Below are 12500 nucleotides of genomic sequence, written 5' to 3'. Positions count from 1 at the left end.
GTCTGCCTGTTTTTCTGCGTCGGGTGTGTCTGTGTGTGTGTCTCTCTGTGTGTCTTGTGTTACCGTATATGGGTGGGGTTTTACGGTTTGACCCAGGTGTATGTTGTCGAATGATGTTTGTGTGTGCATAATTTCCTGTCGAGTGTCTGCCTGTAACCAACGTAGAGCCTCAAAACTCGCAAAACAAACCTCCAGCAAGAAAAGCCACATGTCCACAAATTAAGCCACGGACACTAATCAGTCATGCTTGTCTGTAAACTAACCGACACTGGCACGTTAAACATGTTGACGCCCGTGTGCCACACGAAATGCAGGGCATATAACATGCTTGTTAACAAGCTATGATCTTATTCTTTCTGCACTTTTCTCTCAAAAGAGCCAAACAATAACAGTAATAACAATGTTAAAAAAAACAAAGGATTACTGTACTCACCAATACAAAGACGACACAAGACGATTACGAATTTTCGCTTCTGGAAGCTTCATTAACAATAACAACACTTTATTGTCCATTAAAATATTATATCAAAATGGAAACTTTTCTTTGACACACAATCTAGACGATTATAACGAACATTTCATGAGAAGTATTAGGACATTCACTGATAGGACAACAACTTGACATAAAACATAGGTTCACATAATTATATAATAACAAACACACCTATCATATTACCTTTAACACTGACCCAGAGTGCTGTCATCTTATAATATAATAAAATTACAGATACAATCTAAATATGGTCTATACATCTATCACAATCAAATATAATGGTGCACTGTATTTACCCTCTCATATCACAGGAGTTAGGGTTTCGAAGCAGAGCAATCACATTACAAAACAAAAAGTAAGACACACCGTAGGGCATGTACGCGTCGAGTCCATGTGGCATGATTGTAAACAGGCTAATGATCTTATCTCATTTTCTGTCCACAACAGGTTTGTCTCAGACGAGCAAGAAACCCGACGCGGCTTCAACGCAACTTGGCAGACCCTGAAAGCAGAGTACAAATCATCCTGTCTCTCCTCCTGGGTCGATAACGAACACTTCTATTTTCAGGTAAACTCTTCAAAAAGCTTTTTATAACTGGAGAGGGTCCAGGAAAGCTAAGGCATACTGAGGTGGGTGGGACGGAGCATGCGCTATGCAGGTGGTATTGGTTTCAGGTTGAACTCTGTGAAAGACTGTTTTAATCAGGAGAAAACTGTCTTGGAAATAGATTGTTGGGTGTGAGGGGGCGATGTGTAAGAACAAGAAATTCCTCCGAGGTAGGAAAAACACCCCCGTCCTTACAGAGAGACAGAGAGACAGAGAGAAAGTCAGAAGTCAGAAGTCAAAAGTCAAAAGTCAGAAGTCAGAAGTCAAAAGTCAAAAGTCAAAAGTCAAAAGTCAGAAGTCAGAAGTCAAAAGTCAAAAGTCAAAAGTCAAAAGTCAAAAGTCAAAAGTCAAAAGTCAAAAGTCAAAAGTCAAAAGTCAGAAGTCAGAAGTCAGAAGAGAGAAAGTCAGAAGTCAGAAGTCAGAAGTCAGAAGTCAAAAGTCAAAAGTCAAAAGTCAAAAGTCAGAAGTCAGAAGTCAAAAGTCACAAGTCACAAGTCACAAGTCACAAGTCAGAAGTCAAAAGTCAAAAGTCAAAAGTCAAAAGTCAAAAGTCAGAAGTCAAAAGTCAAAAGTCAGAAGTCAGAAGTCAGAAGTCAAAAGTCAAAAGTCAAAAGTCAGAAGTCAGAAGTCAGAAGTCAGAAGTCAGAAGTCAAAAGTCAAAAGTCAAAAGTCAAAAGTCGGAAGTCGGACGTCGGACGTCGGACGTCGGAAGTCGGAAGTCGGAAGTCGGAAGTCGGAAGTCAGACAAACAAACAATTGACCATTAATATGTCAGTCTTAATCTTAATCCACCAATAACTCCCTAACCGTGTGTTTGACTGGTCCCAATTTTTGTAAGGACCGTCTCAGGAATGTATAGAACCTGTTCACCAAGTTTGGTGACGATCGGTCCGTTCATTCTTGAGATCTATATGCGAACACAAACACACACCCAAACAAACAATTGACCATTAATATGTCAGTCTTAATCTTAATCCACCAATAACTCCCTAACCGTGTGTTTGACTGGTCCCAATTTCTGTAAGGACCGTCTCAGGAATGTATAGAACCTGTTCACCAAGTTTGGTGACGATCGGTCCGTTCATTCTTGAGATCTATATGCGAACACAAACACACACCCAAACAAACAATTGACCATTAATATGTCAGTCTTAATCTTAATCCACCAATAACTCCCTAACCGTGTGTTTGACTGGTCCCAATTTTTGTAAGGACCGTCTCAGGAATGTATAGAACCTGTTCACCAAGTTTGGTGACGATCGGTCCGTTCATTCTTGAGATCTATATGCGAACACAAACAAACACCCAAACAAACAAACAAACACATCGAGTGAAACCTATACACACCCCTATACCGGGGGTGTAACTATACCGGGGGTGTAAAAACAAACAAACACATCGAGTGAAACCTATACACACCCCTATACCGGGGGTGTAAAAATAGAAGACACTGTACCCTACAGGTACCATTCTGTTCGGGTAAGCTTTTTGAAAGACTTGTAATGTTTTATGTCTTATAGAGGACGGTTTGGAAAGTGGATGGATGGGTTGGCGGGGGTGGGGGGTGGGTGGGTATCGTTTTCCGGTAAGCTCTTTGAACAAAGTCTGGGAAATAGATGGGTGGGTGGTAGCGGGCGTGATGAAGAATTAGAAGGAATTGTCCCGCTCAGGTGCTCCTCCTTTACGTCAACTCTTTGGAAGGCTTTTATTGGCAGAAGAGGAAGGTCTGGGAAATGTTTTGGAGGGTGAGAGGGAGCGTGTGACGCACACATGCTACTGTCGAACCTGCCCCAGCGGCCACCTTTCGATAACGACCACCTGACCACAACGACACCCGACAAGTGTTTTCTGTGTAATATACCGTCCCATAGCGACCACCTGTCTATAGCGACATGTAAGTCGGTCTCTTAGCTGGTCATTCTAGACAGGTTCGACTGTACTACACACATTGCGGGTGAAGGAAAGGAGAAACGTTACCGTACGCATGCTTTTCTTTCTAGGTAAGCTCTTTGATGTTTGTTTCTTATCAGAGGGAGGAGGGTGGTTTGATTTTGTAATTGGATCGCTGAAAGAAGGGTAATTCGATCTCTTAATGAGCAGTGTGAGTAGTACAATCGCTCTAGCTTCCAACTCGAACTCCTGTTCGCCAGCGCTCCTTCCCCAGTCGCCCCACCTACCCTTTTAGCAACCGGAAGCTTCTGTCGTTAAGCCCAGTCATTAAATGCATTAGCCTTGATTATAGAGACATCCACAGTCTGAAAGTTCATTTTCTGCACTTGTTCTCTCTATTTTTTCACTCTTTCTTTCTCTGGCTTTCTCTCGAAAGAGCCCATTCCATGTTTTTTTTTCTTTTTTCTGGTTCCTATTTTGTTGTTTCTCTCTCTCTCTCTCTCTCTCTCTCTCTCTCTCTCTCTCTCTCTCTCTCTCTCTCTCTCTCTCTCTGCCCCGCTCTCTGTCTCTCTCTCTCTCTGTATTTGTCTCTCTCTCTTTCTCTCTCACTCACTGCCCCTCTCTCTTGTTCCTATTTTGTTTTCTCTCTCTCTCTCTCCCTCTCTCTCTCTTTTTCCCTCCCTCTGTTTCTGTCTCGCTCTCTATTTCTCTCTCTCTCTCCCTCTGTCTTTGTCTCTCTCTCTCTTTCTCTCTCTCTCTCACTGCCCCGCTCTCTGTCTCACCCCTCTCTCTCTCTCTCTCATTCTCCCTCTCTTCTTTGTCTCTCTCTCTCTCTCACTCTCTCTCTCTCTCTCTCTCTCTTTCATATAAATGGTTCTCCCGGGTTCTCTGGGCATGCAACCCCCCCCCCCCCCCCCGCCCCTGCCTTCCCCCACTCCCAACATGTCTCTTTGATAGGTAGATATCGCGTTATAGAAAACACGCCCTTTTAGAATATTTCCCAGCCTTTTCTGCTGCGCAGGATAGCAAATTAATTTCCACCAAGGTTGAAAAGGGCAGTCAGTGAAAACTTGATTGCTAGAATTAGGTCCAACAGGCCCAAAGCAATTTTCAATCAGAAGAACAGCAAACACGATGATTATAATCAAGGCGAGGACACACACAGAAACGGTGACGCATTTGATTGAACAGACAAGAGTACATTGACAGATTTTGTTTCTCCCTGAATCACTTTCTTTTGAGAAAGGTGTGTGCATGTATAGTGTGCATATGTTTGAAGGACAGATAGAGGTTAGAAAATACAATCGAGGCCTTATTTTTTTTACGGCACTTTTCGATTTAGAACGCTTTTGGTTGACATGTCGCGCTCTCTTGTGTATTTAGTTGAAATTAAACTATGTGAAAGAAAAAGTACAAAAGAAAAGGAACACTTGTAAGCACACACATGGAGAAAAACATACAGTCAGACATACACTAACAATATCAACAACGAAGACGACAACAGACCATCATTAGCTACACTATTATTGATAATAACAAAAATGCCAACAGACGCTCAACCTTTAAAACTGAACTCTCATCGATTGAAGCGTAGCGCTACGTCACACAAGTAATTGGCACGTTAAAACCGTTGACAGTTGGATTCTGCATTTGAGTTTAAACCTCTGACTTTGGGACAAATATGAAAGCGGAAAAGTTAATGAGGATCAGAAGAAATAACCTCCTGTGCGAGCGTAATTATTTTGTAATTTGTTTTTTGATATTAAGAAATTAGTAAACCTTAATTTTTGGGCACAAACGATGCGGTTTTCCTTTCCTATTCCAAGTCTAAATGACATGAATTGTCATTCATATAGAAACCTAAAAAATAACTGCTTCATGTGACGTCATAAAATAGGTCAACGAGACTGCTTTGGATTGAGAAAAGTGAGTCGGGTTGGAAAATGCCATGTTCAGCATTCGCCGAGCCGTTAAAAACATAGGACAGCGATTGACCCCGAAAATCGACTTTGCTAATATTTTGCTAATATTTTGTCTGTGATAATTTCAGAATGTTTTGAAACAAAACAAATAGAGAAATCAATCGGACAGACTTTATGATACAGAATGTTGAATATGATGGCATGCCAAGAATCATATAAACGAGGGTTGGGTAATTGAATTGGGTATCTAACCAGCAAGTTACAATCACATGATCTATTTTGGAAGTTGTATTCATCCCTGGTTCACGTTTGTTGTAATGATGTGTTTCTGTTGGAATTGTTGTAACGTGTCTTTCCGAGATAGCTGGAAATAGTGTAATTACATGACGTAGGCTAAAATTAGATCAGTTTCTCGATTCGCATTATTGATTTATACCACTTCCAAAAATAGCTCCTGTGATTGTAATTGGTTGGACAGTTACTCCATTCAATTACCCAACCCCGTTTACATGATTATTGGCATGTAATCATATTCATAATGAATGTGTTATGAAGCCAGTCCTATTGATTTCTCTAATTGTTTTCACACTTGTTACAACACACTCTGAACACATGCAAAATATGAGCTAAATCTATTTTGTCGGTCAATCGGTGTCCGATCTCTTTAAACAAAAAGCGCAGATAATGTTTTGATGATACAGACAGTTAATACAAGATTGGTTGAACATGAGAACAATGAATTTAGTGTAGTGTTTAAAGTAACTTTTTTTTCATGTTAATCCGAAGCTTTATTGTCCACAGTCTAGGGAACGCACTTATCGGATTAGTCTCTGATAGTCTGTTTGTGTCTCTGGTGAATTAATTAATGTCTGAAATGTATTCGTAAAAATTCCACAGAATGCCACGGAAAGCATTTTTTGTTTCTTTGATTTTGTTTGTTTGTTTTTGTTTGTTTGTTTCTTTGTCAAAGTGGAGGGTCTTATCCCTGGCCAGATCTGAGATGGTGAGTCGAATCGTTTACACGAAAAGGGTTGTGCTTTTAACGACAAATGCACTAACCCAATCCCCATCACACTGTCATCACGACATTAAGGCATTCTGATCATAATCGCTCCACGCTATCGCTTTAGTCCCTCTGACCGGACGCTAAAGTCTTACGCGAATCCATCAAAACAAGAATACAGAGTTATCTCCCATTTGTTGTTCACGAGCAGTGTTCGCGAGACGAAAATGATTGCAGATTGGCCGACTTCGACAGTGATCTCCGTTCTGTTCTTCACAGTTATGATAAAGACATCGTTCTAAGGAGACCGTAATATATGGTTGCATCACTGTAAAAAAATCGTCTGCTCCAGCGAGCGCCGATTATCACGTGACACTTTTGCCATATTTAGAGTTGTTTGCACAGTAAATACAGTCGCGAAAAATAACTCGCTTGAAACTGTCTTACATATCAATTCCTTTGTAACTTAACAAGAAGAGCAAACGCTCGATCGAGTCACTTTCGCAGTTCTGAATATTATATGAGGCATCAGATGGACAGGAAGAAATTGCTATTCACAACACAATACAGATGTAAATAATTTGATGTAAAGAATAATCCTATAAAGTTTGAATCAAATCCGATGAATAGTTTCAGAGATATGATATTTCAATTTTTTTCCTTCAAGACATACCTGTGACCTTGAAAAAGGTCAAAGGTCACCAAAGCAGACGTCAAAGTGTAGAGGTCACTGGGAGTCACGTTCACATAAAATTTGAGCCCGGTCACTTTTATAGTTTCCGAGAAAAGCCCAACGTTAAGTTGTGTGTTGCCGAACAGAAAAGGCTAGTTATCTCCCTTGTTTTTCTGATAACGTTCGTAAAAGGCTACAGATGTAAATACTTTGATGTAAAGAATAATCCTACAAAGTTTCAATCACATCCGATGAACTTTGTCAAAGATATAAAATGTCTAATTTTTCCTTTGACGCTGACCTGTGACCTTGAAAAAGGTCAAAGGTCAACGAAACCATCGTTAAAGTGTAGAGGTCATTGGAGGTCACGACTAAACAAAATATGAGCCGGATCGCTTTGATAGTTTCCGAGAAAAGTCCAACGTTAAGGTGGTGTCTACGGACGGCCGGCCGTCGGACGGCCGGCCGGACAGACTAACACTGACCGATTACATAGAGTCACTTTTTCTCAAGTGACTCAAAAATCATTATCGACGATCGCGAATCTGCTTATATCAATAATACATTACAAAAAGCTCTAAATATGTAAAAAAAATCGATATCCTCGCCAGACAAGGAAAACCAAGGCATCCTGTCAGGGATAGAATGAGCCGAACTCATTTTGACCTGAGTTCAGGATGGACATTAAGGTTACATACAAAGCACGTGCAGCTAAGCAAATCGTTTCTGCACGTAGTAATTGTCCGTAACGAGATAGCGCTTCTATGTTCGAAAACGTCATGCTTGCTTTTGTTGAAAGGTTTTCCATAAATACCTAGAGCTGCTGGACACGACTTTCATTTTAGAAAAGAATTATTGTTGTCTTATCCGGAGTGTGATGATGGTGAAAAGTTTGGACAGGTAATTAAGGAGAGAGACAGTGTGACGGAAATATAAAGTGGTGCCCGATCTTCAAAAGATGTCTTTTTGTTTTGTTTTAGATAGTCCGCTCTCTTGAATACCTTTTGATTTACGTGCTCTTTTCTTCCAAACAGTTGCACACGAAAAACTAAACAAAAAAGCAACCAAATAAAGAAAGAAACAAAGAAAGAAAGAACAAAGGAAAGAAATTAAAATGAAATTAAAATAAAAAGCATATCGAAGAAACAGGCCACTGAATACACAAACAGAATCAAACACCAGAATTAGGTAAAGAAATAGTTAGAGAAAGGCAAACTGATATTTAACATATAGGCCTACACAAGAAAAGGGAAATTTTTTCGTTTTAGATTCCCCCCATCATGCCGCCCTGTTCGCGACAGAAAGCACACGCGACGCACAACTATTGAATTCCATTCACACGTGACACGTCAAGAAACGTGCGAGCAAATAAAAATAAAAATATGGCACATCTTCCAGAAATAATTGCTTGGCAAAAACTAAGAAGACTTTTAATTGGAACAAAGCGTGCGTATTAATGAATCTGAGCTCTTCATTTCTCATCTGCATCTTTGTGATAACAACAAGTATTTCTCTCCCAAGAGTAGTTTATTATTTATCTCCGATCCCAAGAATAGTTTATTATTGCTCTCCCAAGACTAGTTTTTTTTATTACATTTAGTCAAGTTTGAGGGGGGAATCGAGACGAGGGTGTGGTGTATGTGTTTGTGTGTGTGTCTGTCTGTCTGTCTGTCTGTCTGTGCGTGTGTGTGTGTAGAGCGATTCAGACTAAACTACTGGACCAATCTTTATGAAATTTTACATGAGAGTTCCTGGGAATGATATCCCCGGACGTTGTTTTCTTTTTTTCGATAAATGTCTTTGATGACGTCATATCCGGCTTTTTGTAAAAGTTGAGGCGGCACTGTCACACCCTCATTTTTCAATCAAATTGATTGAAATTTTGGCCAAGCAATCTTCGACGAAGGCCGGACTTCGGTATTGCATTTCAGCTTGGTGGCTTAAAAATTAATTAATGACTTTGGTCATTAAAAATCGAAAAATTGTAAAAAACAAAAAATATATATAAAACGATCCAAATTTACGTTCATCTTATTCTTTATCATATTCTGATTCCAAAAACATATAAATATGTTATATTTGGATTAAAAACAAGCTCTGAAAATTAAAAATATAAAAATTATGATCAAAATTAAATTTCCGAAATCGATTTTAAAAACAATTTCATCTTATTCCTTGTCGGTTCCTGATTCCAAAAACATATAGATATGATATGTTTGGGTTAAAAACACGCTCAGAAAGTTAAAACGAAGAGAGGTACAGTAAAGCGTGCTATGAAGCACAGCGCAACCGCTACCGCGCCAAACAGGCTCGTCACTTTCACTGCCTTTTGCACTAGCGGCGGACTACGTTCAGTTTCATTCTGTGAGTTCCACAGCTTGACTAAATGTAGTAATTTTGCCTTACGCGACTTGTTGACTCGTTCTTATCTCAGATTAATAGCCAATCCTTGTCTTTGCAAGCTCGGTCCTTCATTAGCAAGGCCGATGATGAAACTGAGTCCTTCATTACCGCACGCCTTATTCTGACTACAATAAGATTTGACTTCCCAGAATAGCTTACTATTGACTTTCCTTCAGAACAATACACAACTGTTGTCTTTGCAAGCTGAGCAAGCCAGTATGTTGGCAGAATAGCACCAAAAGTGAAAATAACAATTATCACTGTGGAATAAGTAGCTATCACTTATCACGTTTGGTTCTCTTTACTGACGGCGTAGTTGCGCCAAATGTATGTGTTAACAATAACAGTATGAGTTATTTCTAATATGCTGACTGTTAGCAAATGATAACAGACATGTCGAGAAAAAAGATATCAAGCATGAGCCTTTTAGGCGAATTAGACAGAACAGCCGCAATGGGAACTGGAGCGCTCCTACCTGATTATGCCTGTCAGTCAAAGAATTCTCGTGACCTGGGTCAGCCAATCAGAGTAACACACCTTACGTGATGAATATTCACAGGTCAAATGCGTTTGACACACAACAAACCATGTTGAACATGCGTTTCGGTTGCTTCGCTTTTTCTTGTTGAACAGAGAGCGACAGATTTAGAACCGACTCCAGACGGATGGGAAATGACGTAAAGATACATTTGACGAAAAGCGAGTGACCCAATTTCACTTGATTTTCCGAACTTTGATAATTTAGATTTCAAGTGAGCGAGTCGGCATTGCACACTCAGAGGATGGGCGGTGCCTCGCTGTTCCGTAAAGCACCCACCGACAAACTCGCTTTTCGGTATTTTTTAGATAAAGAGAGTATTATCTGACAGCATTTGAAGTGTCATTCTTTAGAATAAATCACATTGATATTGCTGATTTAAATTTTTTACTTTGTCTTGTTCATTTTTAGCTTGATAAACAAAAAATGTCCCTGCCTGAACGTTATAACATTTAGAGGGTCACCTAGAATCCGTCCTGATTGGTCAAAAAGCCAAATGGGGCACTGAATTGGTAATAATGGGTGATAATGGCAATTCCGCAGTAATATTGGTATCAGTGAAATTACTATCATCGCAGCAAGATTAGTGATTATACCTTTTGGAGCTAATATCGGGAACTGTGGAAGACCTGCGCCGAACCTGCGAGTTCATACAATCAGCAGGCCTAAGATTATAAGGACACAACCGTCGAACGCTGAAGAAGAAGAAGAGGAGCTAATACATCGTCAAATGCCAGATAAGATGGAGCTGGAGCTGTGATTATGTTCTGCAATCTCCAAGCTGTGGTTTCGTTGGCAGACCGATTTGGGGAGCTTGAATCTGACTTTCAGGCGCAAAGTATTGAAGTTTACAAAACAGTAAAACGATTGGGTATTTTTATTAATTACTGAACAGTCTGCGTGATCTACTCCCATTTCAATGTCAACGGAAGTAAACTATCATCTTCTCTCTTTTCTCATTTAATTAAAAACTGTAACATGCCTGTTACGTCAATGCTAGGCAACGATGAACGCAAGAAAGCACATACCAGGCCAACCAGCCTGCGCCCACCCACAAAACGCAACCGACCCCCAACCCCCACACACAAACATGCAAACCACTAACAAATGCATGGTGTGTGTGTGTGTGTGCGTGTGCGTGTGTGTGTGTGTGTGTGTGTGTGTGTGTGTGTGTGTGTGTGTGCGTATGTGTGTATGTGCATAAATGTGTGTATGTCTACGAGAGTGTGCGTTTGTTTATTCGTTTGTGCATGAGTGCGTCTACGCTTGTGCGTGTGCGTCAATCTCTTTATTTGCTCATGCGGACGTGTGTCTGTACAGGTGTTGTACCACCCCCAGACGTGGGAGGATGCAGAGGCAGACTGTATCTCGCGGGGCGGTCACCTGGCAACAGTGCCCAGCAACACGACTCAACAGCTTCTGGACCAGCATCTTCTGCAACAGTAAGCTCCAGACACATACGTACCTTCCTCTCGTTTCAACCATCTCGTGAACCACCACAGGTATGGGCCAAGGTGCACGACTCGAAACTGGGTTCCACCCAAGGGGATGGGAACCAGACGCGGGGTCTCACTCTGAAAAGTTGAAATCACAACACATAAAAATTGCAACCAATCCGACGCTGCGGTGTGTACGACCCAGTTGGGAGGGCCCCACTTTCGCTTCGTGCACCTCATCGCTTGGCCATGCTTTTACGTGGGATTCGCAAAGAACAACACAATCATATCGCTTGAAAACGTCTGTCCCGTGACGGACTGACCTTTTTGCACATAAGAAACGAAACAGTCTGTGGTGGTGTATAAGGATCGCGGGATGGTGTGTGCTCGCTTATAAAGCACAAATATGTCCAATAAGACATAAGCCAGTTGCTTTAAAAAAAATAAATACATCAAAAACATGTTCAAGTCATGACGACAAGCAAGCCAGGGTGTTGATTTTTAGTACGAGGCCAAGTGGAGCAATAGTCTTTTTGGATTTTTTGATGTACATTTAAAAGCCGGCCAGATCTGAGATGGTGAGTCGAACACTTTTTACGAGAAGGAGTGTGCCTTTAAACGCATATATGCTTTGGCCTCACTAGACATGACCCTGATGCTCAACATCGCCAGTGTTTCACATCGATATTTTGCACCAGAAAATAGAAATATGATTGATACCTCTGTGCTGTTGAGATAACAGGATTTGAGCATCGATTGGTTGTTTCTTGAGAATTCAAGACCCAGAAAACCATGACAGGTTCAAACCAAACCAATGTGTATTTCTTCTAAGCTTAAAATACGCGAAGCCAAGCCTCCCTTAAAGTCCTGGCTTGTATTTTACTTTGCAGATCAATTTGTTTTTCATGAAATGCTTGAAACTGGATGCAGACGTCATGGATTTTTTTGTAACTTAGCAATAACTGTTAAAGAGGTTTTATTTTTACATCTCTAAACGATGTTCATCCTTTTCAAAAATGCTCAACTCGGCAAAACAAATGATTGCACCCGTTGTTGTACCGCAACTACAAACAAATAATTCCCGTGTCATTTCATTTGAAATTTCTATGCCACAAAAGGCAGTCAACTTGGCTGTTTCAACACTTTCCGGATCAAAGATTTCTTTTACAGGGGTCACGTGAACATCTTCCAAATAAGGGTACCCTCAAAATCGACCTGAAAAAAACATTAAAGTAACCAATTAAAAATCGACGCACATTCAGCACAGGAATAATGTTGAGGCATTCGAGGAGAAAGTCAAACGAATTATCTGACCAGAACAGGTTGTTTTGTTTCGCTATCTGGCGTATTTCTTGTGTAATGCCATTAATATTCCTACTGATGCAGGTGTCGATCGCATAAGTAGTTTAAAACGGGACGTTTTCGCGGCAATTTAGAGGGGTATCATGACAAAAAGCGCTGTATTTTAGCAATGACCTGGTGGTTTGCTTTGAAACTTTCAGGATCCTCCACCACGGAATGAATCGCATGTCACC

At 40.6% G+C, this 12500-nt stretch overlaps 1 protein-coding gene across 1 annotated transcript in view; it reads left to right on the top strand.

Moving 5' to 3' along the window:
* The window catches only part of LOC138950433 (uncharacterized), a 66168-nt gene that overhangs the window by 6003 nt on the left and 47665 nt on the right, over positions 1-12500 (top strand). Inside the window, exons 3-4 of the mRNA XM_070322173.1 lie at positions 941-1061; positions 10850-10971. Coding sequence (XP_070178274.1) covers positions 941-1061; positions 10850-10971 — 243 coding nt within the window. The remainder of the gene's footprint in view (positions 1-940; positions 1062-10849; positions 10972-12500) is intronic.

The sequence above is a fragment of the Littorina saxatilis genome, linkage group LG1 (genome assembly GCF_037325665.1).
Source record: "Littorina saxatilis isolate snail1 linkage group LG1, US_GU_Lsax_2.0, whole genome shotgun sequence".
Classification (NCBI taxonomy): Eukaryota; Metazoa; Mollusca; class Gastropoda; order Littorinimorpha; family Littorinidae; genus Littorina; species Littorina saxatilis.
This window is presented reverse-complemented; position numbering and strand designations above follow the sequence as displayed.